Source organism: Anoplopoma fimbria, chromosome 12, assembly GCF_027596085.1.
Source record: "Anoplopoma fimbria isolate UVic2021 breed Golden Eagle Sablefish chromosome 12, Afim_UVic_2022, whole genome shotgun sequence".
NCBI classification, from domain to species: Eukaryota; Metazoa; Chordata; class Actinopteri; order Perciformes; family Anoplopomatidae; genus Anoplopoma; species Anoplopoma fimbria.
Window position 1 is genome coordinate 9,673,633 of NC_072460.1, and position 17,406 is coordinate 9,691,038.

General features: G+C 42.0%; 1 protein-coding gene across 1 annotated transcript in view; it reads right to left on the reverse strand.

Moving 5' to 3' along the window:
- LOC129099420 (histone-lysine N-methyltransferase PRDM16-like) overlaps nt 1-17,406 on the reverse strand; it is a 153,610-nt gene that overhangs the window by 86,821 nt on the left and 49,383 nt on the right. Inside the window, exon 2 of the mRNA XM_054608656.1 lies at nt 8,574-9,037. Within this exon, the coding sequence (XP_054464631.1) occupies nt 8,574-9,037 (464 nt within the window). The remainder of the gene's footprint in view (nt 1-8,573; nt 9,038-17,406) is intronic.

The window sequence follows — 17,406 nt, forward strand, 5'->3', positions numbered from 1 at the left end:
AACGAAATTGAATGAGGCAATAATATCTCATGAATGAAATGTCTGGGAAACATCTGCTTGAACTATTATCCGTCATCATGACACACACATTCATACTAAATTAAGATATTACACCAAACTCCTGGTGAGATCCTGTTTTAGTTGGGATAATTTGACAGATTTAGAATTATGTGGAAGGCGGACCGGTGCCCAAGATGAATAACAGGCAGAAATGTGGATATAAAAGTGCGGATGTGTGAACATAGACACACACACACACACACACACACACACACACACACACACACACACACACACACACACACACACACACACACACACACACACACACACACACACACACACACACACACATATAAGTACACCTCTACAAATCATGCACTTGTCAAAACCTCCTTGTTGTCTCATGCAGACGAGACTCTTGCTCCCAATGACAGTGGTGGAGAAAATGAGAGAAAATCACCCAAGCGACTCCGGAGACTTTCCAAAGTAAAGACATCCCGGCGTGTTCGACACTTCAACAATTCAACACTGTTTTGAGATCTAATGTCGTCATTGTGCTTAGCTTCTCACTCTCTGCTGTTATTCTAAATGACCGAGTAGAGGAAAGAATAACATGGGAGAATGTCTTTTTCCTGCCCGCCTGTGTCTCTTTGTGTTCGTGTGGACGTACGTGCTTGTGGTAATATGCAGTTTATATGAATGTGCATGTTCGTGTGAAACAGCACTAAAATGTACAGAACATTATCATTTTAATAATCCGGAGCTATAAAAACAAAGACAAACGTGTAAAGTATAGACAGAGACAGATCAACAGAATGTGAAGGTTACCTGAACTTTTATAATTATTATAAGATGATTGGTTAGTGTGAGTCCTCCTTCTCCTCCTAGAACCAATCATATGCTTATGAGTGCTTTATACTCTCCTTCTGTTCCACGGCTGTCTGACTCCAAAAAAGACACACACTGTGGTAAAAATGTTAGTCCTCATACCTAATAAAAAGTAATTAAAAGGCACAGCCAGCCCTCCAGTTTGCTCCTGGGCTTATTACATTTGAGGTCTTCAGCACAGCACAAGAACTGTTTTGAAAATGAGTATTTCTACAGCCAAGGCTTTTCAGGCCATGTTGTGTATCTGATTATGGAAAATGGCGATCAATACAGCCACCGTAACCGGTTTTACTAGGTCACCACCTCCTGCTTGAGTCATAGAAACGTTAAGCAGCACAAGGGATTGAGATTTAAAGCGAGGGAGAAAGGGAACAGTCAGTGATCTGTGACAAAGGTCTGTCACCTATACACTTATAGGCAAACAAAGTATATTATATCATAAATATGAAATAGTTAAGACAGAATAGGTCAAAGCCGAGATAAGATGAGCCTTGTTTCACGCCTATTTTATAAATATAAGACAAGCAGCAAGAGCTTGAAAGGCAGTAAAGGGTGTGTCTACGTAATAGCATAAATCTAATCACCAAGAGAAACAGTGTTTGACAAATGTCATCATCTTCCACTGTGGCAAAGAGCAGTGTCATTGTCTGCTTCTGCCCCGAGGCCCCAACTGATGGGACTATTCATCAGGGCAACGATGAACGATGGGGTTTCGCAAGATGCGTGGTGAAAGAGAGGGGGAGAGGCGGATCGGACAGGAGTTACCTGCGCTTCACCACAGAGGACTGATGGGCCAATGTGAGAGCTTTTAAATTAATGCTTAAAAAGCACGTCCGCTAAGAGAAACCGGCTGCAATAAATGATTGCATTGTGGCGGAGATGCGTGAGGAGACTGTTTGGGGGGAGAGGAGGGCAAACAAGAGGTTCCTTTGAGAATGCTTCATTGGAGTGGCTGAGGTCTGAAACCAATGACCAAGTAATAACAGTCCAAATCCCAGGGACAATATTTGTTGAGTTCCACTCTCTTCAAAGATGGATGACTTTGCCCAATGCACTTCCTCGGGAGCCTGAGCGCTTTTGATCTGAGCCATGCAGATTCATTTATTAACTAATTAACAGATGTTGGTAACGAGTTATGAACAAATGATAAGGTATCAGGCTTCTAATCAAACCTGACATTTAATTTGCTGCCCTGCTTCCTTGTTATCAATTACCATGTTCATTGAAGATAATTGACAACGGTTTGCACTGAGACACAGGAGGCTCGTCTTTAACAGCTTCTTAAAAAAGCCCAGCGCTGCCGTGGTGTTTCCAGGGGCAACGACGACCATATGTTTAATATTAGATGGAATCTGTTCCACTGGAGTGCTCCGAAAGCTGGGAAAATTGGATTAAATTGGCTAATGGCATGTTTAAAACCTACATAAAATGAATGTGAATGGAAGATATTACAGCACCCAGGCCTTGAGACTTGTGGTGTTACGCTCTCTCTCGGGTGTTTTTGCTCCGTGTGTAAACTTGGGGTTTCTGTCAAAGTCAAATAATGATGACAGAAAACCGCACACTGTTGGTCAATACTGTTATTAGAAACCACAGGTTTGATATCCCTTTCATTGCAATGTGGGACGCACATGTGCCCAAGTAACTCCTTACTTTAACACATCAATTCATAGAACCTATCCTGAAAAAAATGCAGTGAATGTAGCTGTGAAGAAATTTTCACCATTAAAGGATTTTAAAAGAAACCTTTTGTTAAAAGGTTTTCATCAAAGCACTGGTGTAAACTCAGGAGAATCATGTTTTCAGCCCTATGCCGCATTAAATATTGGGGATCTTGTCAGTTAAACGCTTAACTTCATTGGGGCTGTTCAACCAAATAACAAAACCAGGGTACTGTACTTATCCAATGGTAGTTGATGACCATAGAAAGTTCAGTTCTATGCACCTAAATTGTGAGAAATTTTCTTTCGTTAAAACTTTCATGTGATATGCACAAAAACAAATCCTGTTTCCTCTCTTTTTCTTAAGGGGCACCAGCAAAAGCCTCACTGATGGGTATCTCAGAACTAACATTATAAAGGCTAAGTATAAATATCTATATTTTTTTTCAATTTGCAATCTAGGTGAACTGACCCTTTAATAAACAATCATCCTCTACTTTCCAATGAAACTAGATCTGAGGAGGTAAAACTAAGAAGGCTTGCTGTTTTTCCTGTTAAGTGGCTTTAAGAAGTGCTCTCAGCTCAAGGCCATGTTCATCAGAGCATGGTCCTGATTTGATTACTAAAAGACATGATAATGGCCCCATTTATGTGAAGAGCTTCACTCATGCTATACAATAGTCCACACAGTAGGGGTTCAAGTTAACTAGGAGTAATGTTAGGACCGAGTGTCTTAAAATGAGATGATGAACAAATGGATTCATATCTGATTATGGTTTCCTGTGTTATGGTTAGTGAAAGCTAACTTTCTCTGACCTTAACCAACACTCATAATTGAAGCAGCAGAACATTACTGTCACCGTGAGAACACTTGAAAGCACATTAGTTAAATCATGCAGGAAACAACTCTATCACTCGTTATCTTACTCCTTCTCTTTCTCAGTCTATCTCACACTCTCCATTTGTTTGGTGTGACAACTGTCTCCTGGCAGTCCCAGGGAGTTTCAGCCCTATCAGTTCGGTACCAGTCGCCGTAAGGACCAAACATCAAGATAAAAAACACCTTTCTGTAGAAGGCAAACAGATCAGACAAGTTCCAAGCTGCACCTTGAATGCCCTATAGGGATATCTCGCAGCATAAGAACTTGGCCATCCGCCCACCTCAGGAAAAACACAAAAGGCGAGCAAACACTTTAGGAGGCGAGAGGTGGGTCAGGACAGATAAGTGTCAGGGTGCGCCAGGACTTCTTCTCCCTAAAGTTAGGAGAAAAGGACGTTAGCTTAGCTAAGCGATAAGGTCGAGAACAAAAGAAGCACAGCGTCAGCGCAAAAAGCGAGCTGTCAAGCTGGAGATTTAGAGCATGACAGAGGGTGAGGGAGATCCATGATGCCATGGCCGGATGGGTATCTGTCACGTAGGACCCTGGCGACATGAGAGTGCCCGCCAGACGTCTTAGCCTATCGCTAAGTCAATAACAGGGTAAACAGAAGAGCTAGCATACTTTTTGCCTCTTTCCACACATCACTGGGTGAATGATACTGATATGGAAAATCACCCCACAAAAAGTAAACAGAAAAAGAATGACAGACAGAGAATAGAAGTTTGCCTGGTAACAAAGTCATCCCAAGGTCCACTGCTGCAAAGAAACAAATATGGCTTCAGGGCTGACACGGCCGCTATGATATGTGTTTTTTTGTGTGTGAAAACATTTGTGTTGACCTTGTCAAACGGGTCTACATCAATGCACATCCCTAAAATCAAAATGCACCTTGTCCTTCTTATATCCCCCTTATCATGCCTCAGAATATACCACAGCCTGAGGGAATCATGTTGAGTAACATTTATATATTCTATAAAGTGACAATGGCAGGACAACACAAATGATAATTATAATTAAGCCGCCAGTAAATTGTCCAAAACTGACAAGCAAGTGATTCTGTCTTCTCACAGTTGGTGAGGTTGTGTGGCAACACTTGATGTGCATTGACTTTCGAGCAAGAACTGTGATATAGCAAACACGTTCAAGCTGGAGAACAAAAAGATAGTGAGGAAAGACAAAGCTAACAGGTGCTGGAGGAGTGTCAAAAGCCATGATTCAGAGGTGCAAGGACACGCCCAGTGGTCACAGGGTAAGGAAAAGTGAGAGTAAACACCATTAATATCGCTTCCAGAGGGCTTCGTCATATCATTTGTTTGCTTCGTGAATGTTCTGAATACAGGTTTAACTGACAGACTTGCTTTTATCTCGCTGTGCCTTTGAAGACCAAAGTCAAAGTGGTTAACTGTGGGAAGGATTTAATGTGGCCGAAGAGACCCAAGAAGTTACTTTGCAGTTTATTCCTATTAACATGCACTGCTTCCGCCTTCTCTCCTGCCATCTGAACACCCGAGGGAGTTAGATCAGTGAGTCCATTCAATGCCAGTCAGTGCACAGAGCACAATACCTCCAGCCATTGTATGGTGACATGTCTCTATCAATAGGCAAGTCAGGCCAATCTACCGGCCAGATAATAACAGCAGTCACTCTGACAGCAGATCCCCAACACTGGACTCTCTGAGGGCCGGGCCTCACTTTGCTCAGGCCTTCCTATCCTGAGGCTGAGGTTGGCAGCCCTACACACACACACACACACTCACACACGCACACATACAGTAGACCTGGGGCCCTGGCGTTCTATCATGTTGTGCTAAAGGGGGAGCATAATGGTTTTTAAATGGATGACTCGGTGCTGGCCCAGAGAGGGAGTCTGAGACAGAAGAGAATGGCCATGGCCTGCAGCAAAGCAGCTCTTAGATTGAGCTGTCCGTCTTGCTGAAATGAGTCTGAGTTAACACCTCTTCTAGTCCCCAGCGCCCCGGGACAGACAATAGTAGGCTTCCTCTCTGCCTTCCTCTTTCTTCTTTCTCTCACTGCTATTCTTTCACTCTCTCTTTCTATTACTCTCTCCGTTTCTCTCCACCAATCTACAACTCCGCTCAGATATCCAGAAAGCACTACAGAGACCGTCATGTGACTGTTAGAGCAGCTTGGCTGCGTTTGGTAGACTGCGATGCTTGCAGAGCCAATATAATGAGTTATTGCCAGTCTTAGTAAAATATCCACAAAAATGCAGTCAATGTAGTTAAGCTGTTTTGGATTTGAGTGTACCACTGCAGAGGGCATATATCATTTCAACAACATTTTATGTTTTTAAGGATCACAGGGCTGCATTTACAGAAGAGTCTGTAACCTCTGATTTTAAGATCATTCAATCACCTTAAAATGAAGTGGGCATCAAGAAGAAAATAACGCTATTTAACTTTTAGGAGCATTTGAGAAGACAAGGCTTTCAGTGATATAGTAAACTGCAATTTATTATGAAGTGGAAGCACAGTTACACTAATCACTATGATAACTAAAGGCAGCGCTTAATCCAATTTTGTCTTCCGACAAAGAAGGGCTGAGACTAAATGTGTGCGGCCTTGGTTAGATATGATCACATTTACACCAGAGATGTAAGATGACTTCACTTATTATCTCTCATAACACATCCACTGTTTTGGCAGGGGACTGCTGTAATTCACACACACATGCACATGATTTCCACAAAGAATATTAGACTCCACCACCGTTTCTGATCCTGTAAGAAATGTGTGTTTTGCATCCTCTTTTCTTGCTCTATCCATCCCCATTAATCCTTGTTTCTCTCTGGTTTCTTTCAACATCTTTCTTCACTCAGTATTACTTCTGTGGCTCCCTGGCCTGTCTATTTGTCTAAGACCAGAGGCAGTAGATGAGTAGAGGGTTAGATGGTGAAAGGGGGTGTACGGTACTCCTAGGGGAGTCTGTTGATGGCTATCAACAGACTGGCTGTTATGACTATCTGTGATAAGAGTCTGGGAGAGGAGAGCCCCCGAAGTCTTCCAGCCCCAAACCAGACAGGATATCTTAAAAAAATGCTACGGCCTTACCAAGAGTCAGCCCTCCAACAACCATTCAGGAGGACGAGGGAAAAAAGACGGATCAATTGTTCCCCTTTGACATGTTAGGAGGAAAAGGAAAAAGATTTTACCTTTAGGGTTAACACAATTGACCTCAGGCTAACAGAAACATCCTAATTGATCTGAGAAAATTGCTCACAAACACAGTTCAAAAATGTCACCAAAGGGTACACTGTAGTGTACCTTACTAGGTGGTTTATAAACTTAAGCTTAACTGCAAACTCTGTCTTAAAGTTGCCAAAATACTAGACATCCTAAAACAATATGTTGAATTCCTTTTCAGGGAGGCGTGTATGTGCCAGGACATTTCTGTGAGCACATGCATCTCTTTAGAGCTGAAGGTGGCCTTCTTTCCTACAAGCCAGAGAGCTAAAGCTTAGCTGATGAATATGCATTACGGAGAGCGTCTGGGGAGAAAAGAGGAAGGAGGAGGAAAACTGAGAGAAAACATGAGAGCTACGGGGAGAGTGTAGCTTTTGGAGAGGTGCCCTTTGCACCCTGAATGGCTAGCCATAATATGAACTTTAAAAAGGAAAATGTTCCGCCTGGCACACTGCCATATAGCGTGTGACTATGTTCTCTAATCGCCTGCGTGCTCCTACAACTGTTAGGAAGAAAACAGGGTGAAAAGAGAAATGAATGCTTTTGTGGAAACCACCATGAGGTCTTCACACTGAAGCTATTTGGGGATTTCTTTAAAATACAGTCAATAAGGGATTCATAACTACATTTTTCTGAGTTTCTTAGAGATAATACATTTTAAATATATGTACTAAATATATTTTTTTCCCTCAAGAGAAACTAAAAAGAATAGCCACATGCTTTGATAAAATGACTACTCGTATCAACTGTAAATGTCATTTTAAATCTAAAGACAATTTTACTTTGCCTTTTCAACCTATTGCTAACGAAAATAATAATAAAAGTATTCAAATCTGCTTTTATGAAATCATAATTTCTGCTCCTATGATACTAGTCTTACTCTGTCTGCCTAAATGTTACCTTCACTGGCTAACAGATCAGTAGCAGGCATCTGTGTTGTTGATTGTTGATTACCATAAAGTTTTTTTCAAGCTCTTCAAGTAAACTAAATAATTTGATCTCATCAATTGATGTCGTCTACCATGCTGACATTCAATATAAAATATTTGCTTACATTGCCCCAATTTTGCATGTTCTCCTAAATGCTTATGAAACAGAAACTGAATCAGCTGGTGGCGTCTAGTTCAAGCACACCATGCCCTTTCCAAAATGATGTTTCAATGATTCAACTGTCAAAGTCTCTATACCTTATGACAAAAAATGTAATTTTAGACTATTTTAATGACCGGCCCCCCTAAAAAGTCATTCTAAAGAGTCAAGGAGTCGGTGAAATGAAAAGCAGGCCAGTATGTTTCACCTCTGATTAGGCACATGAGAAAGAGAGAAAGGGAGACAGAGATCAGGAGTTGCTTTTTTTTCTTCTTTTTAATGAGCTTACTGAAGCAACTTCAATATCCTCTAATGTCATGTTGAAATGAAAATTAATAGTTCAATATGCCGCCACCGCATTGGGCCATGCTTCTTCCATTTCCATATCGGGTGGCGTGACCAAATGAGTGTGCTCGCTCGGACCGACGCCCAGAAAAGCTGATACCTCCACTAATCAGGCAGATTTTTCCATCTGACATTACTGTGCTGCTGGAATTCTGGACAAGTGTGATTTGTGTATGTGCGTGTGTATGTGAGTGTGTATGTGCAGGATAAAAGATGAGGTTCAATCACACAGGGGATTCAAATTGTATGGGCATCTTTGCTGATGATGAGATTGCCTGTGGATAAACAGTGATGGCTGGAAATATGAAGAATGAAGAGCGGCTCGTTCATTCACTTACCCTCTTCAGTGATGCATCATTTTCACTCTTTTCATCTCATATCTTATTGTACATTTCTTTGAGCCACAAGTAGGCAAAAGTGATAGACATTGAAATGAAAAGAGAAAAAAGAACGTATAACAACCCAACACAAAGTATCCTGTAAGAAGCCCTGCTGGTTCCTACCTCCCATCCAAAGGAGCCGTCTTTGACGGTGGCCTCGTGATGCAGCGTGCTGTGCAGACCAAACCTCTCGCCAGCACCAATGCAGGTCTTGGCCCAAACACCCAGGCCGGCACCAGGCACAGAGGACTCACGCAGCTCCAGTTCGCTGGGAATGGGAATGTCGTCGGGAATGTAGACAGGTGCCTCGTAGGGCGAGCCCTCCTTGGGTGTGGTGAAGTCCTGGTCATTGCTGCTGCTGTTGCTGTTGTTGTGAAGGTGGTGGTGGTGGTGGGTGGCGTAGATGTGGGGGTGCAGCAGGTGGTGGTGGTTGTTGTTTGGATGGGAAGGGGTCGGTGAGGGCAGGGGGGACATGTTGATGACGCCGTCATCTGTGTCGTCTTCTGGGCTGTCGGCCCCGCCTCCGCTCGCTAAACCCGTGAGGTCGGCCTCTGTGTCGTACATGCTGTCCACTGGTTCACTGTCATCTAAGAGACAAAACACATATACAGAGGCAATTGTTATTAGGCAGGCAGAGGAGGTGTAACACAACATACAATTTCTTAAGATATTACATCATGGACAAGATGCTGAGTTCACAGATTTTCCCACGAGACTATGAGAGAAGAGCCAAACAGACGAATAGAAGAAACTTTAGGTCAGCCAAGTGGTTGATGGGAAAAGCTCTTAATTCCATCACAGTCAGAGATTTCTGCCAGGACTCATCTTACAAATAATCGCTGTGTCTATCACTGACCTGGTTAGCCTCGTCACCTTGCATTACTGTCCTATCCAGACATTGACAATATGATTGTCCCTTCCAACATGCAGGAAAATGATGTTGAGCACTAAAAGTGTGTGTGTTTAGGTGTGTGTTTAGGTGTGTATCAATGTGCACTTGGCTTTAAGTTTTCATCCCATTTCAGTGAAGGTTTTTGTATGTGTGTGTGTGCAGATCCATCTCAATGGGCTGCTTTGCTGTGTGGGGTTTGTGGGATTTCTATCTACCGTACAAGTAGTTTTCACTACACATCAGTCAGTACCAACAAAGTATAGAAGTTCAGTGTGTATTTGTTTTTGTGTTTGTGTTTGTTATGTGTGTATCCTTCCTTTCCACTATGGACCGATCCTGGTGTCTTTAGTCAAAGCACCATTACAGTTTTACTATCTAAACACAGGGACTGGCAATCAGCAGGCTAACTAGGCCCAAAATTACAGGAGGGGTGGTTCCAATCAAGCTTTCTCTCTCCGTTAGCCTCCATCTAGCCTGCTGCCAAGCCTGCCACCGCTTTCCAGATTTCAGCAGGAGCTGCAACATGACATTTCAAAAATGTGCTTGTAAGCACAATGAACGTGTGTGGGTTTACGTTTTAAAAAAGATTATATGCTTCACTAATAAGTTAAAGTAAACCTCAATTAATATGTTTTAATTCTGTTTGGGAGCGTCTTTTCTAGACAATTTCCGTACATGCGGAAGAGCTGAGGCTTGTAAATCGTAGGGAGATTGAATGAACGGATCAAGAAACCAAAGTAGAAAAATTCACGAGTGAATTTGAACATGGGCACATTCGTTGTACACTGCATCAGTTTTTTGTTCTGATAAATATTTGGGTTTCTGCCCAGTGACAGATGTGGCCTGTGAAAGCTGTTAAATGAACTGACATGTACGCTTTAAATGTGAAATGTGAAACTATGAAAGCATGCGACAAGGGCTTCTCAGCGCCTGGCAAACCTGCAGCATGTCCACGCAGATCCGGGAAACTTATCATATAAAGCTGCTGCAGTAAAATCCAGCCTTTTATGACTGATTCTGCGTCATCCAGTGATTTGGACTGGAAAAGAACCCATTTTTTAATGATCACTGCTTCATAGGGGCTCAGAACAGGCGTGCAATTAAGCATTGGAACAAGTGAGCCAGCAGTAGCTTCCACTTTTCACAGATCAATTAAAGTTTTATAACTCAGCCCTATCTGCTGCTCCCTCCGCACAATCAAAAGTGTTTTCAGACTGTTAAACACACTTTTTTTTCACTCACTCTCCCTCTTCACTCCCCCACTCTCACACTTGACCCATTGAGAGCAATTTTGACAAGCAGAAATCAGCCTCGGAAAATCTATTAAATACTATTTGGCTTTAAGAGCCTGTGCAACAAAATGCACAGATCGCTACGTCGAATAATCAAGTAACAAGGAGAAAGAGGGAGAAAAAAAACCCTCTTAATTTTAATGAACAAAACATCTTTTGTGGGACGCATGAAGCAGTAAAGCGTGGTAGAAATGGCCAACACAGTGTGATATTAAACAAGTTTAACACTCAGTTGTAACTAAGCTAATTCATAAAAAAATTGCCTCAAGAAAAACCTGGGAAATTTTCCGATTACCCGCCACTAGAGACAAGCGCTCTCTCTCTCCTCCCCTCTTTAAGACAAGTTGACAATGTTCAAGCCAAAAAAGTTGCAGATGAGAAAGTAGGCAGGAAAATAATGAAAGGGGCGAGGAAGAAGACGAAGAGGAGGAGGCGACAAGTCTAAAAAACTGACGCCTAAGCTGCTTTTAAACAGCTCTCTGTTAGCTCTGGGTCTCTAAAGACACAGAAAGAGATGTGAGGTTTGTCTCCCTGAGGGCTTCTTAAAAAACACCCGGGCCAGATAGTGCCTTCCTCTCCTCGGCTCCGTATGTTGTTCTTTCTCGCTCTGCTCTTCTCGCCATCTCTTTCTCTTTTACGGGGAGCTATTTATCCTGATTACATCAGGGGTCAATCATTAATTCGCACCTTGGGGGTCCCGGTGCTGGCTGCGGCTACAATGGGCTGCTTGTTCAGCGGCTGTTATTCCAGTGGAAAACTACGCTGCTCTGCCTCAGAGCAGGGCCCGGGCCACATGAAGGTATCCCATTTATTTGATAAATTGTAAATGCGTGCCATAAACGCAGTTCTTTGCTTTGTAGCGGCTTGCAATAACAAAGATTTTAGGGCACGTATGAACACAGATGCAGGCTATCACACAAACACACATCTGTTTGCAACTGCAGGAGCTGTTACTGAACTCTAAACACATGTGCAAGAGATGGTGTGGTAGGTAATACAGATGATATCTCATAATTACTGCATGTCCCATTTAAATTACAAGATAGGACATAGATATGACATTTATAGACGCTAACCTCTAAAATACACATTTAACAATGTCAAATATTTTACGAGGCAACCACATAATACGAGCCATTAAAAAAATCTTACTATACTTATTTTCAAGAATCAAGACATAAAAGAATGGAGAAAAACATATGAAATGCTGATAACATTGTAATCAACGTTGCCATGGCAAAATAACTTGACACGGTGCTGAAAATCAGCGGTTTAATCGGAGGGCCTTACAACAGGCAAATTGTTCTGTGGTTGTGTTTAATCAAAGCACTCTAGACTTAAATGCAGAAAGATAGAGATCTGCAGTCATTTTCTGCCGTCTGCCTGGACGCACACAAACACATGTGCCTTGTGGCTTATAGTCTGAGCAATATTGTCGACAAAGTAAAAACGAACAACAGCGACTGTATGCAGGAATTCTGGCAGCAAACCAATAAATACTGTATCAAATGAGGATCAACCCATTGCTTGCAAAATAAAAAATAATTTCTCATGCCCTCATTGAGAAAAATACAGAATCTTTGTAAAACTTTTGATGCAAAAGATGCATTTTCACTTGTATACAGGGATGCACATGGTGTAAAAGCACTGCAAGCAGCACAGTGGAGCCATAGCTGTGGTCATGATAACAAGAAAAGAGAGCTGGAAACAGAACATGTTCACAAGTGATGGCCATCATGAAGCATTTCTCCCATTTCTCTCACTGCATTCCCCCTCCAACTCACACAGAGACTGTATCTTTGTCTGGCCGTAAATTGATCTGGTTCAATTCAAAGGAAAAGCCAGCCACTGATGAAAAGACAGTATCCAGGGAAAAGGCAAAACTATGCAAAATTCTACGCTGGCTCCAAATATGGGGAGGAAAGATCGTCTGGCGAAAGAAAGGAAAAAAAAGGCAGAGGGAGAATGTGTGGACCATGACAGATATGAAAAATGGGTAGCTGGTTGAGCAATAAATGACCAAACATTTTGATGTGGGAGCTCTGTGCGCACATGTGCACATATGTGTGTGTAAGTATGTGAGGGGCGGCATTCAAACCCAAACCTTAATCTGCTGTTTGTGCTGCTATATTGTGTCAATGTGGTCCCACTTAGCTGCATTATTGGGCTAAAGAGTGATATTGGTACCTGTTCCTCTGTATTAAGCAGGCCTTTGATGATTCCTCCACAAAAGAAAAAGCCCAAAACACCCTCTGCTTTAAAACAAGAGGGGGCGGATGTAAAAATCAAACGTGTGCAAATCAAAGGTATAGAGTGAGTGAGAGTAAGAGGTGAAAAACTGTACAATGGTGCATTTTTCCACAGTGGCACCGGGGTTACTATTCAAAATGACGTATAGAATAGAAGCATGTGACGAGGGAGCCAGAGGAGAGCGTTAAGGGGAGAAGGTGTGCGCGATTTATGTGTGTGTGCTAAGAATTAATGAGTGAGCACTGAGGGCACGGTCAGCTACAATACCAGCAAGGGATTCCGAGCAAAAAACGCCACACTTCCCCTTGTAAAAGCACAAGGAAACATTTCCAAGCAACACTTTAAACTACAGCATGGCTTCTTCAGAGAGGGTAAAGAGGGATCACAGAGGCAGAAAAAAATTAATAAAAGAACATAGAAAGAAAGAAAGAATAAATGAAAGGGAGGTGTTTTTTTTAAATGATTTCCGCACATGGTTGCACATGTGCTGCTGCTCTGCGTAAAAATGCATGTCTTAACTGCAGTTATGGCTACATTAAAGTTTATGCTATTGTGAGTCACAGCTTATACTGCTTCTGTCCTTATGTGTAAAACTGTGTTTATAACTTTAAGTGCTGCCATGTCCAAAAATTTACAGGAAAACAGGAAAGTGTTTTCATTTATCATCTATCCACAAAGGTTGAAATCACACATACTGTAGCATGCATACTTTGTTTCTCGCAAACTTGCAGGGTATAGTCTTCAATGTGTGTGTTTTTGTGTGTTTATGTGTGTATGCGTCTACATGGCTGCTAAGAAAATCTGCGAGGGGGAGCTGTCCACTGACTGTTCTCTTGCTCTATGCTTTAGTACATTTCTCCCTTACTTCATTTCTCTTGTAGTATTTGAACTGTAAAAAAAACTACAACCACAAAGCTTGTGAACATTTCAACCATTTAAACAACAAAAAAGAAAATGACAAAAGGACTGAATCTGGTCACTGCAGCTCAATAAGGAACAGTTTGGGGCCTCTGTGTGTGTGTTTTTTTACGTGAGTGTGTGTAGTGCCGATACAACACGGCTGATGTATTGATGTGGTATTTGTGCTGAGTAGCCTAAAGGCATTCCGTCCTCCAATATTGTGTGAGTGTGTGTATGTTTATGTGTGTGTTTGTTTGTGTGTGCACTGAAATCAAGGCTCGAGGCAAAGAGAAGACAGCAGGCAACCTCCTGCAGCTGAGAGCAGGTGTGTGTGTGTGCGTGTTTTTGTGTGTGTTTGTAGTGGCCCTGTGGTCCCAAGGGGCCCCGGGGCCCAGGCTGCTGCAGACATTTATTAACAGGGCAGATTAATAGCACTAGAAGAAAACATGTGCACAAACATGATAAATATTAATAATAATCAATATCGAGTTACATTTGCCAAATTGAGTTGCAAACATCCCCCAGGGGAGGGTCAAGGGAGGGGGGAGGGGGGCAGAAAGCGGGAGGAGGGATGGAGAAAGGAGCTGGATATAACAGAAAGAAGAGAGGCACAAAAAGAACGCACAGGCTGGAGATATTAGAAAGTGAACAGGAGGAATCACATGAAAATAAGAAGTCTCGTCATGACTGTCACCACCTACAACAACTATTTAAATGAGGGCCATTTTTACTGTGACAAACCTGTCCAGGCAGAAATATGCAAGAAACATTCACCAAAGATAAGTTAAACCAATGCATCAATACTAAAGATGCCGTAGCAGCTACTGAGAGTCAAATTAGTATACATTTCCCTATCTGGAATGCTCCTGAACATGGGAAACATTTCTGGGACAGTGGGAACGGACCAGTGACAGCAGCCCTTAAAAAACACTCACACAAACAATGTGGTCAGTCAAATCTCCTCCACTACCTAAAATGATTCATAAATCACTTTTATAGTTCTGTCCTATTTAACTACGGTAGCCTTTTGATGTGGTAACTAAGATTGATATACACATCTGTCATGGGGAGGAACAGCAAGGACTATGTGTCAATATCCGAAGAAGCGATGGTAATCAATACATACACTTTGGCCATAATTTAGTTTTAAGACAATCGAACGTGAAGTTGAATGCGAGGTCTAAAAACATTCATGCTAATTCGACAGAAATCTAGTTAGGAACAAAAGTCTATTTAGGAACAAACTATTTGCACTGCTCCTCAGTGTCTCTTTCTTTTTCTCTCTCAGTGTGTGTGTGTGCGTGTGTGTGTTAGTGTGTCCCTACACCCACTTCTGGTGCAGCTTCATTTAGCAAGCCACTGGGGAGGCCAGACAGCCAGCTAGGGGAGCACCAAGGCAGACAGCCTGCAGAACAAACCCATCCATTCTTATTAACCAGGGAGGAGAAAGGTTAGCTTGTGTGACTATTTGTGTGCAGTCCAGAGTGCATATGTGCAATGGAGACATCTTTTGTTTTGGTGTAAGTGTTTGGTCCTAAATGTGGAGTAATTTTTTAAAATTTTGATTCAATAATTTCATGACATCGAGCTGAGTTTTGTACTGTATGTCTTGTACAGTTGTTAAAAATATATATATATCCTTGTTTTTGCATATTTAATGTGTGCTATATCAAAAATGAGGCAATGTAAAACAGAATGCTTGATGTAGGTACCAACAAGCTTCATACTTTTAGTATTTCATCTAACTAGAAAAATAAACCAGACATTCTGAAAATTGATGATATTGTATCAACAACAATAATTGCAGGGTCCAATAATTCTGTTCAATTTACAAATTAGAATCAATTTTATTGCAATATTTTCGAAAAAAAATCATACATTTGAAATAATAAAAAAGAAACTTACAAAAGATTTTGGAAGACCTGAATAACTTTTTATTAAACAGAGTTCCCTATGTGGATTTTATTGAAAGCTTTAGTAATTCAAAATCATGTTCACTGCCCAAGTGTGTAATGTGCCTAAACCTCACCTGAGTGACATGTGACTACATGTATGATTGCACAAGTGTGTGTGTGTGCTACATCCTGGCTTTTTCTGGTTACTATACAGTAGCTGTATGTCTGAGGTTGCTCTGCTGGGTAAGCGGAGGTGTTAGGAGGTGGTGATGATATTCACCTCTGCCACTGGAAGCAGCCTACACCCATACATCAGTCTATTACTCTCCAGCCTCGCTCCGCTCTGCTCCTCTCTTCTTCTCGCCCGCTCCCTCCAGTCATTAGCCAGTGAATTAACGACAATCTAGCATGCTATTAATCACCCTGACAAAAGTGTTAGCATTGCCTGGCCAGGCCGGCACGAGACTGTGTGGGAGGAAGAGGAGGAGGAGGAGGAGGAGGAGGAGGAGGAGGAGGAGGAGGAGGAGGAGGAGGAGGAGGAGGGTGAGAGAGAAGGAGAGCCAGGTGGGTCATGGGAGACTAGAGAGTCTAAGTGGTATGAGAGGAGGAGTGAGAAAGGATGGAAAGGTAGGGAACAAGAAGATGAGGAGATGAGATAAAGAAAAGTGAAGACAGCAGAGAAGAGGATGTAAGCATGAAAAAGGAAAGACAGGGAATATCTCTGTGTGTGCATGAAAGTGTTTGATTTTGGATTTCTGTACTATAATGGAACAGTTAATTATAGTTAGAGAAAGCAAAGTGTACTCAAGGTGAACAAGAATAATAAAGTGGACCAGCAGTGGTTTTGTGGAGTTCAATGGGCAGAGCTGCTGCAATTAGAAGTTCAACGCTTAAAATAATACAACCTATTTCTGAGCATACCATTCAGCACACAATTACAATTATTTTTAGTTCAGTGTAAAAACTCGAGTCAAATAACTTAAAATAAATGTGGTTTTGGGTTATACATTATTATTGGCCTGTCCATAAAGAAGTACATAGTATACTCTTATCATCTGGCATACACAAAGTATTTGATAAAATGTATTACATCTGTATGATAAGGATAATTAAAAACAATCCACTCAAATGTTGCAAGCTTAATGCACATTTTTATGACACTTATGATTCTACTGATTTTTTTGGAGGCTTAAAATAACCAATAATCTGCAAAGAGGGAAAACAAATGTCAAAGGACCTACAGAAAAGAATTGTAGTGCTACTCGACAACTGTCGGAGACAAAACGTGTGTTTGCTCTCTGCCTAAACTCTTATAACTGCTGAGAGCATGACTTTGCCTTCCATAAGCCTACCTCTGACTCCCCCCTTCTCTCGCTCAGTCTCTCTCTCCCTCCCAGAGTCAGACCACCTGCTGGGAGGCCTGAGCCGTGGACGTCAGGTGGGTCGCGGCCGTCACACGGTCCCATGTCATCAGGCTGTCACAGTGAATGGAGCTGACATGGGAGATATGCTAATCCACTTAGCTTCAAACTCCAGCCAAGAGGCCGGTACACAGCCCTGTCTCAGCCCACAACGAGCAGAACACACACCAGAACACACACATTGTGAAGCAGACACATTAAGACATGTAACACTGAATTTTCCATAATATATATATGAGATTAGATCAGATGAAGCTTGAATGATCCCTGTGGGGATATTAATGTGGTGCTCAATAGGATTTATAT